General features: G+C 57.7%; 8 protein-coding genes across 8 annotated transcripts; 1 reads left to right on the top strand and 7 right to left on the bottom strand.

Moving 5' to 3' along the window:
* Positions 1 to 556: 556 nt before the first annotated feature.
* On the bottom strand, positions 557 to 1329 carry GUITHDRAFT_57456 (hypothetical protein; the record flags this gene model as incomplete). The annotated part of the gene is made up of 2 exons (XM_005819151.1): positions 557 to 799; positions 922 to 1329. Coding segments are annotated over 2 exons (651 nt in total), but the record flags the coding sequence as incomplete, so codon positions are not given.
* A 931-nt stretch (positions 1330 to 2260) lies between these two features.
* On the bottom strand, positions 2261 to 2719 carry GUITHDRAFT_82514 (hypothetical protein; the record flags this gene model as incomplete). Its single annotated transcript, XM_005819152.1, has 1 exon — positions 2261 to 2719. A coding segment is annotated over one exon (459 nt), but the record flags the coding sequence as incomplete, so codon positions are not given.
* Positions 2720 to 3064: 345 nt separating this feature from the next.
* On the bottom strand, positions 3065 to 3292 carry GUITHDRAFT_82476 (hypothetical protein; the record flags this gene model as incomplete). Its single annotated transcript, XM_005819153.1, has 1 exon — positions 3065 to 3292. A coding segment is annotated over one exon (228 nt), but the record flags the coding sequence as incomplete, so codon positions are not given.
* Positions 3293 to 4101: 809 nt separating this feature from the next.
* GUITHDRAFT_121589 (hypothetical protein) lies at positions 4102 to 5598 on the top strand (the record flags this gene model as incomplete). The annotated part of the gene is made up of 1 exon (XM_005819154.1): positions 4102 to 5598. One exon carries the CDS (start codon positions 4102 to 4104, stop codon positions 5596 to 5598), a length of 1497 nt encoding a protein of 498 aa, XP_005819211.1.
* A 2194-nt stretch (positions 5599 to 7792) lies between these two features.
* GUITHDRAFT_82501 (hypothetical protein) lies at positions 7793 to 8758 on the bottom strand (the record flags this gene model as incomplete). The annotated part of the gene is made up of 1 exon (XM_005819155.1): positions 7793 to 8758. The coding sequence occupies one exon, from the start codon at positions 8756 to 8758 to the stop codon at positions 7793 to 7795; it is 966 nt and encodes a 321-aa protein (XP_005819212.1).
* Positions 8759 to 9100: 342 nt separating this feature from the next.
* GUITHDRAFT_82479 (hypothetical protein) lies at positions 9101 to 9487 on the bottom strand (the record flags this gene model as incomplete). The annotated part of the gene is made up of 1 exon (XM_005819156.1): positions 9101 to 9487. A coding segment is annotated over one exon (387 nt), but the record flags the coding sequence as incomplete, so codon positions are not given.
* A 1763-nt stretch (positions 9488 to 11250) lies between these two features.
* Positions 11251 to 16316, bottom strand: GUITHDRAFT_82500 (hypothetical protein; the record flags this gene model as incomplete). The annotated part of the gene is made up of 2 exons (XM_005819157.1): positions 11251 to 12025; positions 16048 to 16316. Coding segments are annotated over 2 exons (1044 nt in total), but the record flags the coding sequence as incomplete, so codon positions are not given.
* On the bottom strand, positions 16308 to 16514 carry GUITHDRAFT_57689 (hypothetical protein; the record flags this gene model as incomplete). The annotated part of the gene is made up of 1 exon (XM_005819158.1): positions 16308 to 16514. A coding segment is annotated over one exon (207 nt), but the record flags the coding sequence as incomplete, so codon positions are not given.
* Between the last annotated feature and the right edge of the window lie 1000 nt (positions 16515 to 17514).

The following is a 17514-nucleotide window of genomic DNA, read 5'->3' on the forward strand; positions in this document are numbered from 1 at the left end:
GCTCAAGCTTCTCTCACATGATACAAGTCTCCTCCTCCCCTCCCTCCCCTCCGCTTCCCTCCTTCTTCCGTCCGTGATCCCCTCCGCTGCCTCCTCGCCTGTAGCAGCGACGTCGTCATGCCCTCTCTCCCCGAGCTCGCATCGGATGTCGCATGGCGTCTTGCCATGCTCAGCTGGGCTGTCGGCTTGCGCCGTAGAGCAGAAGCGAGCGCTAGCCCGCATAGACAGACATGGGGGTGGAGGACGAGAAGAGCTGAGAGGTAGAGAGCATGACGCGCTTCTATCAGGTACAATCATTGTTGACCGCAACATTGACCGACAAGCTGAGAAAGCTTCAGCCCTCTGCTCGACGCTCGTCTCACAGCCAGCTCTTGCCCCTAGCAGCACGAACAAGCTCTGTCCCTTCCCCGCCATCCCCGCCTCCCCTCCAGCTGCACCACGACCCTCCCCATCACTCGGCATCGCGTCGCTCGAGCACGGACCTGAGCCGTCGGCCCGCCTCAGAAGCACGGGTGACGGGGATGTTGGGAGGCAGGGCGGCGCCTCGGAGCCGTCGGATGCGTCGGATGTTGTACGAGTTGTCGCTAGCAAGGCTGCTCAGAGCCTCCATCGCGCTATCCTCCAACCACCCGCTGCCCTCATGCCTTTGCATCGCCCTCGCTACCGCCTCGATCGCTCCCGCCTCCCGCGCCCGCGCCTGGCTGTCCGCCATGCCCTCCGTCATGCTGCGCAAGGCCTTGCATGCATCACACTGTAGCCATCGTTCGTCCACATGTGTGGACATGGCGCTGACGACGGCCTCGATCGCTCCTGCCTCCCGTGCCCGCGCCTGGCTGTCAGCCATGCCCTCCGTCATGCTCTCAAGGGCTTCGCATGCTGACCACTGCAAGCACCAGTTGTCCGCGTGCGTGGACATGGCACGGCCTCGATCGCTCCCGCCTCCCGCGCCCGCGCCTGGCTGTCAGCCATGCCCTCCGTCATGCTGCGCAAGGCCTCGCATCCATCATTTTGTAACCATTGCTTGTCTGCGTGCGTGGACATGGCGCTGACGACGGCCTCGATCGCTCCCGCCTGCATGGCCGGGAGCTTGTTCTGCTCGTGGCTCTCGGCTATCGCTGTCAGCACCTTGCATAGACCTTGCTGTATCTTCGCGTTGCTCTGGTGCCTGGTCATGGCGCTGACGACGGCCTCGATCGGTGTCGCATCTCTCGCTGTGCCCTGGTATCGGAAGTACTGCATTGTGTACTTCAGGGCCTCACACGCAGCCTGCTGTACTTTCAAGTCGTTCGCGTGCCTATCGAGGCATCTCATGACGGCCTCGACCGCTCCCACCTGTCGTGCCCTTGCCTGGCTCTCATCCCTGAAGCTAACAATGTAGTCCAGGGCCTCGCACGCAGCCTGCTGTACCCTCGCGTCGTCTGCGTGCTTGGTCATCGCGCTGACGATGGCCTCGATCGCTCCCGCCTCTCGTGCCCGCGCCTGGCTCTCTTCGATGACACTGACGGTATGCTTCATTGCCCAGCACGCAGCCTGCTGTACCCCCGCGTCGTCCGCGTGCTTGGTCATCGCGCTGACGACGGCCTCGATCGCTCCCGCCTCTCGTGCTCGCGCTTGACTCTCTTTGATGACACTGACGGTATGCCTCAGGGCCTCGCACGCAGCCTGCTGTACCCCCGCGTCGTCTCCGTGCGTGGACATGGCGCTGACGACGGCCTCGATCGCTCCCGCCTCTCGCGCCTTGACCTTGTTAGCCTCCCCGTGCTGAGCCATGCTGACCAAGGCTTCGCACGCAGCCTGCTGTACCTCCGCGAGAGCCTCGTACGTCCTCATCTCCTGCATCACCGCCTCTATGCTGTCGTCGGCTCCCGTCCTCAGCAGCCTCCATGCCTCCCTTGCCGGCTGCTCCATCCCGCTTCCGTCTTGTGCCCCTACCGCTGCCGACAGCGCCTGAGCTCCCGTCCTCAGCGAGCTGAGAGCGTCGCTGCCCGTGGACTCCAAGGCGGTGCAAGCTGACTCTTGCAGCTCCACGAGCTCTGCGTACTTGCGCTTCCTGACTCTCCTCGCCACCGCCTCGATCCCTCCCCCCGCTGCCTCTCCGATCCTTCTCCATGCAGCTTCTGCCATGCTGCGTATGCCTCGGCATAGCGACTGGTTGCCGGCCCTGCCCGCTGCTGTCCAGGCGTCCTGTCTGACCCTGTCCATGCAGCAGCCTCCTCATCCCCCTCGGCTCCGGCTCTTCTACAGCTACAGCAAGCTCGGCGAACCTCGGGCGGTCCTCCTCCCTCGTCGCCCAGCAGCTCTCCAGCAGGGCCCACAACCCGTCCGGGCATCCTCCGAGGAGGTGCTCTCGAGGCAGCCTCCCACCCCCGCACACGTACCCGATCACAGTCGGGTCCGTCATGGGGTAGTAGGGGGTCATGCCCGAGGTCAGGATCTCCCAGCACGTGACCCCGTAGGCCCACACGTCGCTCTTCTCCGAGCACCGGCCTCTCTGCATGGACTCTGGGGGCATGTACCGCACCGGCAGCGCTCGCCCCGCTACCCTCCCGTCACTCCCGTCCACCAGCTCCCCTGCCCGCCCGTACCCCGCCACCTTCACCGACGTCCTCCCCACGTCCTCCTTGTCGAAGCCCATGACCAGCACGTGCCGAGCCGCGAGGTCCCGGTGCACGACCCGCTGCTCAGCCAGGTGCTCCATGCCCTGCGCGATCTGCTCCATCATCGCCGTCTGGTGCCCTCGCGTCACCTGCCCCGCCAGCCTCCCCAGCAGCGCCTCCCTCAGCGACCCCAGCTCGGCGAGCTCGGTCAGCAGCAGGGGACAGCCGTCGGCGTCGTGGCTCTGCCCCATGTAGCGTACAAGCCGAGGATGCGGCCCGAGTCTGAGCATGACCGCGGCTTGTCTGCCGCCGTCGTCTTGCGTGAGCTTGAGCACGGCTACCTTGATCTTGCCGGGCCCTGCTCTCCTTCCTTGCACGCGGAGGTGACCTATGTAGAGGGTCTGGGAGGAGCCTGCTGAGATAGGCTGCCGCTCCATCTCCACGTCGTGGCTGGGGACGAGCAGCGCGTGTCGCTCCTGCCACTCCTGGATGGCGCTGCGGAGAGCGAGGTTGGGGACAAGGTGGTTAGAGGGGAGGAGGGCGCCGGTGAGGGGGCTGGAGAGACGATGGCGGAGCCAGGTCTCGATGGAGGATCTCTCGTAGGTGTGGCCATCGCAGCAGGTGACAGGGTCGGTCATGAGCGCCATGCTGATGGGGCAGATGAAGGACGGGAGCGCTCCCTGGTCCGCTGCCATGGCGGGGCCGAGGAGCGAGGGAGGGGAGGGGAGGGGATAGGGGGGGTACGTGCAGCGAGGGAGCGAGGGGGTGCGAGGCTGGTCTAGGGAGGGGTAGGGGGTGGTAAGAGGAGGGGAGAGGAGGGAGGAGGGGTGGTCCAAAAAAGAAAAGCTAATCCTATCAGCAGAGTGTAAAACTAAAAAAAAGAAGAATAAGTCTTGTTGCTGCCTTTTGTGTGAGATGGTATCTTGCGGGTATGTCTTGTTGCTGCCTTTTATGCATTTGGTACTGATGGTCTGAGGCGGGTGGCTCCGTTATTAAGAGGAGAGATCATCTAGGGGGTGCCGAGAACTGTGTCATCTAGGGGGAGGGGGTGAAATCCTACCGAGAACTGTGTCATCTAGGGGGTGGGGGTGGAATCCTTCCTGCCGAGAACTGTCTCATCTAGGGGGTGGGGGTGGAATCCTACCGAGAACTGTGTCATCTAGGGGGTGGGGGTGGAATCCTACCGAGAAGACGGGCATGTCGCTTGTTTCTTTTGTCGGAACCTTGCTCTACCTGCCGCTTGTACCCTCCCTGAGGCAGCTGCCGATCGCTCGCGGCCTCAAGCTGAGGAGCTCTTCTGGCCTGCTGCGCTTGTCGAGGTAGGCGATTGTGAAACATGGATGGGTGATCGGAGGTGAAGCCGGCGAGTAGAGGAGTGTGACGCAGCAGGAGTGAGGTGCCATAGATAGTGAGTTTGTGAGCGGAGGATCGGGAAGATTTCGCGGAGAGAGATTGAATTGTCTGTTGCATCCTGACGGTTGCTTCTTTATGGTTTGCCAGTGCAATGAAGCATGAAGCAAGCAAGGCTTTCGAGGGACGTGCGGAGCGGAGAGCAAACGGCACGACAGGTAGAGGTCCGCAGTTGCCTGATCGTGAGAAACAAGACAATCAGAGTCGGTTTGCATGGAGTCATGACCGGTCACACACGAAGAAAAGGCAGGGAGATGTCGCAGGAAACGAGATCGAGATCGCGAGGGCATCCAAGTTAGTCGACCAGACAGCCAAAAGCTTGTCGTTGCGCAAGAGAGAGGCTGAGCTGAAGGAGGCTGAGGTCACAGGAGACGAGATCGAGATCGCAGACGCCCTCCTGAGAGTCAGGGAGGCAGAGCTGGAGGAGGCTGAGGTCACAGGAGACGAGATCGAGATCGCGAAGGCACGCAAGTTAGTCAACAAGGCATGGCTAAGCTTGTCGTTGCGCAAGAGAGAGGCTGAGCTGGAGGAGGCTGAGGTCACAGGAGACGAGATCGAGATCCTCAAGGCACGAATCAGGGTCAGGGAGGCTGAGCTGGAGGAGGCTGAGGTCACAGGAGACGAGATCGAGATCCTCAAGGCACGAATCAGGGTCAGGGAGGCTGAGCTGGAGGAGGCTGAGGTCACAGGAGACGAGATCGAGATCCTCAAGGCACGAATCAGGGTCAGGGAGGCAGAGCTGGAGGTGGCTGAGGTCACAGGAGACGAGATCGAGATCGCAGAGGCCCTTCTTGCCCTCAGGATGGCAGAGCTGGAGGAGGTTTGGCTGAGAGGAGGCCAGATAAAGTTCGAAAGGGCAGTCGAGCTAGCCAGGCAGGCAAGCATAAGCTTGTCGTTGCTCAGGAGGACGGCAGAGCTGAAGGAGATTGAGAACACAGGAGACGAGATCGAGATCGCAAAGGCGCGTTTCAGACTGACACAAGCAGAGCTTGACGAGGCGAAGATCAAAGGAGACAAGATTAAGATTGCAGGGGCATATCTCAAGTACAGGAAGACATACCTCGATATGATTCAAGTCACAGGAGACGAGATCGAGGTCGCAGACGCCCTCCTGACAGTCAGGAAGGCAGAGCTGAGGGAGGCTGAGGTCACAGGAGACGAGATCGAGATCGCGAGGGCACGCAAGTTAGTCGACCAGGCATGGCTAAGCTACTTTGTGCGCACGAGAAAGGCTGAGCTGAAGAAGGCTGAGGACACAGGAGACGAGATCAAGATCGCAGACGCCCTCTTTAGCGTCAGGGTCGCAGAGCTGAAGGAGGCTGAGGTCACAGGAGACGAGATCGAGATCGCGAGGGCATCCAAGTTAGTCGACCAGGCAAGGCTAAGCTACTTTGTGCATACGAGAAAGGCTGAGCTGAAGAAGGCTGAGGACACAGGAGACGAGATCAAGATCGCAGACGCCCTCTTTAGCGTCAGGGTCGCAGAGCTGAAGGAGGCTGAGAACTCAGGAGACGAGATCGAGATCGCGAGGGCATCCAAGTTAGTCAACCAGGCATGGCTAAGCTTGTCGTCGCACAAGAGAGAGGCTTAGCTTGACAAGGCTCGAGGTACAGGAGACGAGATCGAGATCGCGAGGGCACGCGAGTCAGTGGATGAGGCAGAGCTATGCTACTTTGTGCGCAAGACGGGGGCAGAACTGGAGTAGGCTCAAGGCCCTGGAGACAAGATCAAGCTCAGGCCACCTATACATGAAGCTGACCACGGCTGACTCTCTATATCATGTATCCCCCACTTCACGTTGCATATGTGCAGCACCACCCCGTACACCCTCATCCGCCTCCTCCCCTTCCACACTGTGGCTCTTGTATCTCGTGAATCCTCTTGCGCCTCCTCGCTGAGCTGCCTCTGGTAGAGGACCTCCATCTTCTCCCAGTCCGCCTCCCCTCCTCGCATCCTCGTTTTACCCAGGTTTCCATCGCCTCTGCCTGCGTCTCTGCTGAAGCCCTTCACGCACCCCACGGGGTCTCCGTCCCTCTTTCCTCCCACCAGCCTGCACCACACCCGGTACGACTCCCTCCTTTCACACCCCCCGCCGTCGGACCCCCTTTTCTTATCCTCGCATCACCTTGTGTATCCTTTGAGGTTTTTGGTGACCATTTTCATACAGTCTTTGGTATCACTTAAATCATGTTGAAGTCCCGTCTCATGCTGTTGGACGAGCCAGCGAGATCAGCGGATACAAGTGACGAAAGATTTTCATGTGAACTCCCTATGAGGTGTTTTCTGTCTGCAGCAATCTTGACGACGATGCCAAAGAGACGGCCAACATTGCTTTCTCTGCTGTTCGTAATCCCTGGAAAGGATCTCGATTGTCATCGGAGCTTCTCGGAAGCTGTGCGTGTTTGTTTCTGCCTTTGTGGCTGTACATCCTCCCTCTCTTCCTTGGCATCTCCCTTTGGGTTGCTCCTCTCTGCTACTTGGATAGCTTTCCTTCCTCCTCCTTCCTCGTCCTCGTCCTCCTCCTTCCCGCTCTTGCTTCCTCCTCCTCCTTCCTGCTCCTCCTTCTCCTTCTTCCTCTTTCTCCTGCTCCTCCTACCTCCTCCCTCCTCTTCCTCCTTCTCCTTCTTCCTCCTCTTCCTTGCTGCTTCTCTTCTTTCTTATTCAAACTGCATGCTAATGCAAGCAGCCGTGGCAGCTCCCGATTGCTTTCACCGTCAGCCAAGTCTCCGTGCGTTTGTCTTCTCCTCCCTATCATCATCTAAGTGCTTGCAGCAGGTGTGGATCACACAGCCAGTCCCTTCACGTTCGGTTTGCATCGCCGAGTGAAGAGGAGGAGATCGTCGAGCAGAGAGCCTCAGAAGCGGACGAGTACGCTCATTGCAAGAATGAACGCGACATGTGTTTTCACCAAGAGCGTGAGAGATGTCAACGTGCACTGGGGATTTGACGTAGACATAAACATATTGAGAAATGTCTGCGAGGTGAGATGGGATGATATGATATCGAAGATTTCAGATGAACAATTGCTTCTTCCCCTTTTGAATGATTGACATTCTTGCAGATTCGCGAAGCTTATCAACTTATAGGCTTCGTGGACGGACCAGTCGCCCGTTTTCTTTGCAAGTTCATCCCATCGGTATCCTGGAAGAAGCGCTGTTGGGCGCGAGTGTACCTGCAGAGAGTTCTTGAAGGAAACGAGAGTTTGCAAGGGGAGGATCGCAACGATGGGAAGGAGAGGAAGGAGGTGTGGCATTGCGACGTCAGACTGTCAGGAGGGAGTAATGTTGGAGGAAGGGCGATCAAGGCCTTGAGACGGTCGGGACTACCCTTCACCTCAGTGAATGTTACCCAAGGTACCTCTGACGCCCCAATCGTGATCAACCGGACAGCGGGGACTGTACAGAACTCACAAGAGTCGCTGGAGGGTATCATTGATGATTTGCAGAAGGTTATGAGCTCCTTCAATCTCTCTCTTGTCCACATGGAAACATTGCGGACCCTCGGGCTACGAACCACTCTGTACGATTACCAGCTGCGAGGGATCAACTGGATGTTGAGGAGAGAATGTCGACAAGATGGGGAATAGAATCAAGGGGTGGGCAATATGTCAGAGCTATGGGATCTCAGTAGGATTCGAAGAAGGTTTAGGGTACCACTACATGTAGCGATGCTACTCTATGTCGTTCTTCACAGTCTCTAGAGCTTCTCATGCAGGGAGTGCCAGCAGTCAAGATGTCATCCTACCCGCCTGTTCCCACGGATGTCATCGGGTCTATCGGAGCAACTCACACCCGCCTGAACTCGATCAGCAACTCAGGGTAAGTCTGCCGCCGGTCGTACACGATGAACTCCCTGTGCTTGTCCAGACAGGCCTGCGGGTGAGTGTCTCGCGTTACCGCCATCACTGAGTCATGCAGCCGGCTGCTGCCCGGCATGGCTGGTGGTCGTCGAGCTCTCCTCATCGTTTGCAGGGCCTCGAACGGCGTTCCTAGCGCCACTCGCACCAGCAGCATGCGGCAGATCCCGTGGCTGTCAGGCGTGCAGTACTCGTCGCTCTTGCTGGAGTTCTCCGCCAGGTAGACCCCAGCTCCGAACAAGCCTTCCAGACTGCAGACCCGCTCGTCGAGCCCGGACTTCAAGATAGCATCCGCCATGTCGTGCTTTGTCCCGTGGAACAGAAACGCCTCGTTGCTCGTCTTGTCCTGTAGCAGCGAGCTCTTCATCCAGTCTCTGCAGGTGCTGACCTTGGTCTTAGGGTGTCGATTCCCCTGCTGCAACATGAGCTGACCTATAGATCTTCGCTCTAGAGCATACGCCGACCACAGCCCCGCATGCTCTATACGGAAGACTCGCTCCACCTCGTATCCTTTATACTTGAGGCCCTTGTTGTTTCTTCCTTGCCCGAGGTACTGCGACTTACACGTCGACGTCATCAGCTCTTGTATCCTATCCTTCCATTCGCTTGTAAGGTCGACCTTGATGTCCGCGCTCGTACCGCTTGATTGACTCTGCCAGTAGTAGGGAGGCTTCAGCACCGCGCGATCCTGCGCGAGAAGCAGCTTCTCTGTCTCGACGTCTCTTGTCTTTCGTTGGAGCTCGGCCTCCCGCTGGCTCAACGTCCTTAGCTCTGACTGCACCTGACGCTGCTGGTCTTGCAGAAGCTGACCTTGCTTGTTCAGCTCGGCCTTCTCTTTCTGTAGCTGCTCCTTCCTGGACCTGTCGTCGTCTTCGAGTTGCTTGCCTCTAGACATCAGGTCTCGCTGCTGCTCCAGCAGCTGCCTCTCCTCACGCTGCACGCGCTCCCTGCGCTGGTGCATCTCCCTCTCCCTCTCGTTCAGCTCGTCTTGCTGTGTAGCCAGCGCCTGACGCTCTCGATCGAGCCGCTCCCGCATGTCAGCGCGCTCCTTGTCAAGATGTTCGCGTTCCAGGATCATAGCATGGCTGAAGTAGCGGTGAGTCAGAGCCTCGACAGATGAAGGCCTCATGCTTGGATTGGAATCGATGAGTCTAAAAACAAGATCCTTCGCCTCTTCTTGTAGCCTGACCACCATCACCGTGATGTTCTCTCGCCGCGACCCACTTGTCCATACCTCTGTCAACACCTCGAGCATCACCAAGCCATACGAGTACATGTCGCACTTGTGCGAGAGCTGCTTCTTGCTCGTGGAAGGGTCCAGCAGCTCCGGAGCCATGTAGCTCAGCGTACCCATGGCAAGGGTTGCGGTCACTGTCGCTGCCAGCTCCCTCGCTCGGTCCTCTTGCTCCCTCGACACGTCAAAGTCCGCGATCTGCGGCTCTGCACGCTCGTCCTTGCAAGTCATCAGGATGTTGCCGGGCTTGATGTCGCAGTGGATGATCCTATTTCGATGCAGGTGCTCCAGCCCCTGCAGCACCTGCATCAGCACCCTGTGCTTGTGCTGATCGCTGGGTTTGACATGCTCCACCCAGCTCGACAATGTCCCTCCGACGAGGAGCGGCATCTTCAGGTATCCCTTCATGACTGACATCTCGAGTTCTCTCCCCTCTTCGATAAAAGCACTGCTCAGCTTCATGATGTAAGGATGCTCCAAGCGACGCAAGATGCTGGCTTCACGCAGGAAGCGTCTGCTTCCCCTAGTGCTGTCTGAGAGTACGAACTCCTTGATGACGTATTCTTCGTCTCCTTGCTTTACAAGCATCACGTTATGTCGGGCTCCCTTCTGCCCGGCCTGCGACAGCCGGTCAACCACTTTGAACATGTCCATAGTCTCGTGCCCAAACACAAAATCTCCGTCGCTACACCCTGCCTTGCGCTCCATGTCCTGCTTCAACTTGTTTCTGTGCTCAGGATAGTGACAGGCCATGCTCCACAGCCTGCTCTCCGTCCTCTCGAGCTCTTTGGCGCTTGCCACGAGCTTCGTTCGGATCGCTTCTTTCTTCTTCTCTACATCCTTGTAGGCCATCTTCTTCCTTTTGCACCTCTCTAGGTCAGATTTGTGATCGAACATCTCATCTTCCAGGCGCTCAACCGCCTGCTTCAGCTCTCCCCACCTGTCCAGCAGACGCTGCGGGTCTTCTAAGCTCTCAAACGTCTTCTTGTAACTGCTCAAGCCCTCGACATCTGCCATCTGATCTAGCTCGAAGGAAACAGTCTGTGCCCATGACAGAGCTCGCCTCAGCACTGACAGTAACGTGCCGAGGGGAAACTGGTCGATCAAAGAGCTGTCCACCCACACCTCGTCTTCAGACACAAACGCTGCCTCAAGCGCCATGTGCGTCTCCGGCAGAGCGTCTTCGAGCTGGCTCGTGTCTCCGCCGCTTGTCACGGCCAAGCTCCCATCCAGCATTCCCACCAGCTGGCGAAGGCTATCGGCATATCGGCTTGCGACCTTTATCCTCTCCTCCCTTGCAGTAGCCAGCCTCCCATTCACCATCTCAACCCACTCGGATACCATCGACCTCGCTTCTTCTAGCCGGCACTCAAGATCTTGTGCAGAACAGCAATACGAAGCTGCACTTCTTGGATCAGCTTGATCAACGTCACAGCTGCCCAAGCACGCTTGGACTCCTCCTACAAGCCCCTCTATTGCCTGCTTGTACTCCACCAGACGAGCCTTACAACCGCCTTCACAGCTACCAGCTCGTCAGATGCCTGTATCAGGTCTGTCCTCGTCTTGTTTCGCGTCTTTATGCTCGCATTCTTCTTCTGTTTCGCGCATCCCATGACCTCAGCTTGTCTGGTATCGAGTTCACCCTGCAAGGCCCGCACTCTACCCCAAGCCTCCCGCATACGCACATACGCCTCGTGGCCCCTGCTGCCCAGCAACTCTACCAAAGCAAGTAAGGACATGTGCGCCTGCGCTCCTGAGGCGAGCTCATTGCTGCACATCTTCTCCATCAGCTCAAGCAGCGACAGCTTTGCTACCCCCTGCAAGCCTATGGATGAACCATGCCGCTTCGCCGCCTTCACCGCAGATCGCAGGGTAGTGCTCTTGTCTATGTTGGAAACACGCTTCTGCCGCATCATCCAGCCCTCTATCTTGCTCGCCAGCTCCTCGTCCTGCCTCTCTCGCGCTGCCTCCGCCGCTGTTCGTCCGCGTGAGTCTCGCAGCTCCCCGAGCTCTCCGCCCCCGACCTCCAGCAGCCTCTCACAGACAGACCAGACGCCTCGCGCCGCCGCCGCGTGCAGCGCCGAGCCATCAACCATGTCAGTCTTGAGTGACACACTGAATACGGCAGCACAATGACCTCTGAGGCAGGCTTTCTCCTCCATCTCTTCAAGGTCCCACACCCTCAGCGTCTGATCCCTACTCCCGCTGACAGCCGTCTTGCCGTCCCCGCTGATCGCCACGCCCAATACCCAACTGCTATGACCCTTGAGACAAGCCTTCTCCGCCATCTCCACAAGGTCCCACACCCTCAGCGTCCCATCCACGGTCCCGCTGACAGCCGTCTTGCCGTCCCCGCTGATCGCCACGCTCCATACCCTATCACTATGACCCTCAAGACAAGCCTTCTGCGTCATGCTCCCAAGGTCCCACACCCTCAGCGTCTTATCCCCGCTACCGCTGATAGCCGTCTTGCCGTTCTCGCTGATCGCCACGCGCCTGACATGACCCCCAAGACAAGCCTTCTCCTCCATGTTGTCGACGTCCCACACCCTCAGCGTCCCATCCCCGCTAACGCTGACAGCCGTCTTGCCGTCCCCGCTGATCGCCACGCTCCATGCTTCATCACTATGACCCTCGAGACAAGCCTTCTGCTTCATGCTCCCAAGGTCCCACACCCTCAACGTGTTATCCCTACTCCCGCTGACAGCCGTCTTGCCGTCCCCGCTGATCGCCACGCTCCATACCCTATCACTATGACCCTCAAGGCAAGCCTTCTGCGTCATGCTCCCAAGGTCCCACACCCTCAGCGTCGTATCGTCACTCCCGCTAACAACCGTCTTGCCGTCCCCGCTGATCGCCACGCTCCATACCGCATCAACATGACCCTCAAGAAAAGCCTTCTGCTCCGTGCTCTCAAGGTCCCACACCCTCAGCGTCTTGTCCTTGCTACTGCTGACTATGGCCGTGACTCTCGCTGGTCCTACTGGATGCTTCTGCTTCAGTCGCTCTGCTCCTGCACTCACGGCCAGCGCTCTCACTTGGACCTCATCTCCTCTCTCGATCGCTTCGATCAGCTGCTGTCGCTTCCTCTCGTCCTCCATGCTCTGCTGCTCGTCGTCGGAGACCTGGCTCATCCTCCTCCTCGCTCGTCCTGCAGCCCCAGCACAAGGACCTCCCGTCTTCCCTTCCTCCTCTCAAGCAGACCGTTTGCCGTCCTCGTCGTCCTCGTCGTGCTTGAGCTTGAGGTCCGTAGGGAGGAGTCAGAGAGAGCGAGAGGCCTGTAGCAGGGATGAGCAGCGGGACCTCTGAGGCTTGTCTGACAGCCTTGAGCCTCTCACACGTCTGTCGACCTCTTCTTCTTGTACATGTGCGTTTGTTGTCGTCTCCTCATCAGTCTTTCTTCTTGTCTCTCTCTATCTCCCCTGTCGTGTCTCTCCGTCTCTCTCCCTTGTCTATGTGTCCGTCTCTCTTGTCCATCGAGAAGACATATGAAGCAAGCTTTGCCCTACCTTTCCCCTCCCTTCCCTCCTCTATCCCTTCATCTTTCCCTCTTTCCCTTCCTCCCTCCTTTCCTTCCTCCTTCCTGAGGCTTGTCTGACAGCCTTGAGCCTCTCACAGGTCTATCTCTTGTATGTCTGTACTGTCTCTCGTATTTCTCTTTTTGTCAGTCTTGTCACTAGAATGTCTCTTGCTTTTGTCTGTCTCCCTCTGCCTCTCTTCTGTCTGTCTTTCAAAGATCTCTCGATCTCTTCTGCTTGTTCTTCTGCTCTTATTTCCGCTCGCGTCTGTCTCCTCATACATACCTCACGTCTTATCCTTCTATTTCTCCCTCTTTCTGCATCTGGGCTGCTGGTCGTGATTCTGCTCTTTCTCTCTTCATTCTCTCTTGGCCCTCTTCCCCCCTTTCTCACCTCCTAAACATCTTGTAAACATCTATCGTTGTCTACTGCTTGTTCATCTTTCCCCTTTCTCACCCTCTCTCTCTCTCCCTTCCCTTGTCTTTCTCTCTTCTCTCGTTGCTCTCTCGTTGCTCTTCCTTGTCAAGCTGCTTCTCTTCCAGCCTCAGCTGTCTGCAGAGAGAGAAAGACGAGACGGGAGAAGAGAGAGAAGAGGAGAGGGAGAGCAGACAAGTGAAGAACAGAAGAGCGTACCGTCAGAGGAAGCGCACGGGGAGAGAGAAGGGAGAGGAGAGAGGATAAAAGATAAGAGAGCGAAAGAGAGGAGACGAGGAGAGAGGAGGCGAGAGCTTCTCCTCTTGGAGAGCAGGTAAGGATGGAAGAGGAGAGGACAGTAGAGTAGAAAGGCGATCAGAAAAGCGAAGGAAAGAGAAGAGGAAAGGAGAGGAGAGAGGAGGGAGGAGAATGGGGAAGAAGGAAAGAGACGGAAAGAAGGAAAGGAAGGGACTGAGAGGAGCAGATGTGACCGGAGAGAAGAAGATCTTGCACGAGAGGAGAGGAGAGGGGAAGCAGGTGAAAGGAGAGCAGATCAAAGAGAAGAGAAGATCAGGTCAGAGGAAAAGGCTGGCGGAGAGGAGAGTAGATAACGGAGAGAAGGCAGATGGGGAAAACGCAGAAGAGGATAGTCAAACAGCGGAGACGACGAGAGAACAAGTGGGAGTAGACAAGGAGAGGAGAGGAGAGATGAAATGAAGTGAAGTGAGATGTGAAGAGAAAAAGAGAAGAAGAGAAGAAAAGAGATAAGAAGAGAAGAAACGAGGAGAGAAGAAAAGAAAAGTGAAATAAAGTACAGGATGAGAGGAGAGGAGAGGAGAGGAGAGGAGAGGAGAGGAGAGAAGAGAGGTGAGATGAGGACAAGACAAGACAAGACAAGAGAACAGAAGAGAACAGAACAGAACAGAACAGAAGACAAGAGAGTATAAGTCCTTCAACGTCTTCGTTTTTCTCTCTTCCGTCTCCTCTCCTCCCTCCCGGCATGAAATGTTCAACCCAACCGGCAAGGTAACTACACGGTAGAGGTAGGGTACCCTACCCTTTATGTTAGATGCATCTTATATGCAAAGTACCGGTGTCAGACTCTGGCGGAGATGACAGAGGATAGGGGTAGGTGGAACTTGGGCAGTTTTACATGAAGCAGTCGAGGCATTATCAGCGAACTTTGAAATTCTCGGGTCTGATTTCAAAATATCTATGTCTCACCGAAACATTTGCCGACCAGCAGTGCCTCGGATCCGGGACTCGGGACCTGCCGGTGACCGGCCCGGCCCGGGCCCCGGAAACTCCCATCCCGGCACTGGCCCGGCCGTGGGCGGGGCCTGAGTCAGAGACTCAGACTCTGTTTCATCGTGTTCGGTCCGTACTGTCTGTACAAGATCAATAGTCAGGATGCGACGAATGAAATCAAATCGACTCAGTCTTTTATAGAGGCAGCTCACAGGCGTTCACGGCCTGAGGTGCAGCTGTGGCCGTAGGTCGAGCACAGTGTGGCCAGCAAGGAAAGGAGAGTGACGGGTTGTTCAAGAGGGAGAGAGGTAGAGCCAAGACTGCCACTCTCCTCCTCGTCTCCACATCGCCATACCTCCCCGCCGTCTCACTGAGCCTCTAGCTCAGCGGCAGCCTCGCGAGGCAACCTACAAGCTCACTGCTCTATCTACACTACAACCCCCCGGTGCTGTATGAGCTCTGACAGTCTCGGCTGATCCACCCTTGAATGCAGGGGTCAGCTGGCGAGGGCCTCGGAGCAGACCGGGAGGGGTCAAGTGACCAGCTGTTGTCAGCTGGAGGCCTCACCTGTCACGGTCATGCGTCTAAGAGCGCTCGGGTGATCCCCTAGCAACAAGCTTCATCTCCATCCATGCCGGCCAGCTTCGTGACCACATCCTCTCAGCTCCTCCGCCTCATCGCCCCCCCGTGAGCAAGACCTCTGGGTGTCCCTCAGCTCCTCCAGCACAACCCGACATGCAAGACAAGAAGCTGCTGCTGACGTGACGCCTGCGGGAGGAGGCGACCTAGCCAGGAGCAGGAGCAGGAGCAGGAGCAGGAGCAGGAGCAGGAGCAGGAGCAGGAGCAGGAGCAGGAGATTAAAAAGTCCTTCATTGAGGGGTAGGGTGTATAACCTTACCCCCTTCGTGTGGAGAGGAGAAGACAGGACAGGACAGGACAGGACAGGGGGAGGGAGCAGGAGAAGGATGAGGGAGCAGGAGGAGAAAGACAAGGAGAGGAGACAAGAAAAACATGACGAGTTGACGGCAGTGGCGGCTGCTGCACACAACGACCGGTGCCAGGTCTTGACCTCCTGCTCGAGAGCTTGTCTCCTGGCAGTAGCTCCGCTGCCTCGGATACGTAGGATGGCCACGTCAGCGGTGCTGGCGTGCGGCTGAAGCCAGCGAGCCTTGTAGACGAGCTTGGAGGAGCCTGAGCCGACCTGACGACTGTCGACCAGGCTGTTGTAGTCCACCGATCGCACGCTTCCCAGCTGGAGACGAGAGGATCACATCAGTCATCGACCCTCATACAGACACAAACAGGACCTGAGCAACAGCGCCCTGCTGGTTGTCGTCGTCAAACGCCTGCTGCTCCGCGTCTCTCTGCTGGCGCTGCTGCTCGCGCTGGCGCTTCTTCGTATTGTCGCTTCTACACCTCTCATGTCGCTCCATTTCCTCCTGCGCGGGCTTGACGTTGCCTTGCAGTGCCGCTGACAGAAGCTCCCCGCTCCATAGCCGCCGCATCCAGCCCTCTATCTTGCTCGCCAGCTCCTCGTCCTGCCTCTCTCGCGCTGCCTCCGCCGCTGTTCGTCCCAGCGAGTCTCGCAGCTCCCCGAGCTCTCCGCCCCCGACCTCCAGCAGCCTCTCACAGACAGACCAGATGCCTCGCGCCGCCGCCACGTGCAGCACCGAGCCATCAGACTCCGTGACACACTTGATAGACACGCTGGTCACCCAATCAAAGTCACCTTGAAGACAAGCCTTCTGCTTCATGCTCCCAAGGTCCCACACCCTCAGAGTCTTATCCCTACTCCCGCTGACAGCCGTCTTGCCGTCCCCGCTGATCGTCACGCTCCATACCTTATGACTATGACCCTCAAGACAAGCCTTCTGCGTCATGCTCACAAGGTCCCACACCTTCAAGGTCCCATCCTTTCCCCCGCTGACAGCCGTCTTGCCGTCCTTGCTGATCGCCACGCGAAATACCATTTGACTGTGACCTCTAAGACAAGCCTTCTGTGTCATGCTCCCAAGGTCCCATACCTGCAAGGAGTCCATGCAACTGCTGACAGCCGTCTTGCCGTCCCCGCTGATCGCCACGCTTTCTACCGTATCACTATGACCCTCAAGACAAGCCTTCTCCGTCATGCTCGCAAGGTCCCACACCCTCAACGTGTTATCCCAGCTCCCGCTGACAGCCGTCTTGCCGTCCTCGCTGATCGCCACGCTCGTTACCCAGTCACTATGACCCTCAAGACAAGCCTTCTGCTTGATGCTCCCAAGGTCCCACACCCTCAAGGACTCATCGTCACTCCCGCTGACTATGGCCGTGACTCTCGCTGGTCCTACTGGATGCTTCTGCTTCAGTCGCTCTGCTCCTGCACTCACGGCCAGCGCTCTCACTTGGACCTCATCTCCTCTCTCGATCGCTTCGATCAGCTGCTGCCGCTTCCTCTCGTCCTCCATGCTCTGCTGCTCGTCGTCGGAGACCTGGCTCATCCTCCTCCTTGCTCGTCCTGCAGCCCCAGCACAAGGACCTCCCGTCTTCCCTCGCTCCTCTCAAGCAGGCCGTCTGCCGTCCTCGTCGTCCTCGTCGTGCTTGAGCTTGAGGTCCGTAGGGAGGAGTCAGAGAGAGCGAGAGGCCTGTAGCAGGGATGAGCAGCGGGACCTCTCAGGCTTGTCTGACAGCCTTGAGCCTCTCACACGTCTATCTCTTGCATGTGTCTAGTATGTCTAGTAGGCATCGCTTATCTGTATGTGCTTGTCCATCGAGAAGACACATGAAGCAAGCCTTGCCCTACCTTCCTCCTCCCTTCCTTCCTCTATCCCTTCATCTTTCCCTCTTTCCCTCCTCCCTCCCTCCCTTCCTCCTTCCTCTCCTTCCCTTCCCTTCTCTTGTCTCTTTCTATCGCTTCTCTCTCCTTGTCTCTCCCTCACATCACCTGACCTCTCCCTTCCCTCTCCCTTCCCTTCTCTTTCCCTCCCCTCGATCCTCTCCTCTTCCTCTGCTTATCCTACCGAGCTCTGTCAGGACCCCTCCTTTATCCCTCCCTCCCACCCCTACCCCACTCCCTTACCCCCCCGATCCAGGGGGTGGTACGAGGAGGGGAGAGAAGGTAGGGGGGTGGTCCAAATAATCCTACCAGAGAGGCTCAGGCTGTAGGGAGGGGTGAGGGAGGAAGGGCGAAGGGCCCTCCCGGATATGCTCTATCGCCGGGCAATTGGAATGTCCGGACCGAGGTTCGGGGCCCGGTCT

This window comes from Guillardia theta (assembly GCF_000315625.1).
Source record: "Guillardia theta CCMP2712 unplaced genomic scaffold GUITHscaffold_241, whole genome shotgun sequence".
Lineage (NCBI taxonomy): Eukaryota > Cryptophyceae > Pyrenomonadales > Geminigeraceae > Guillardia > Guillardia theta.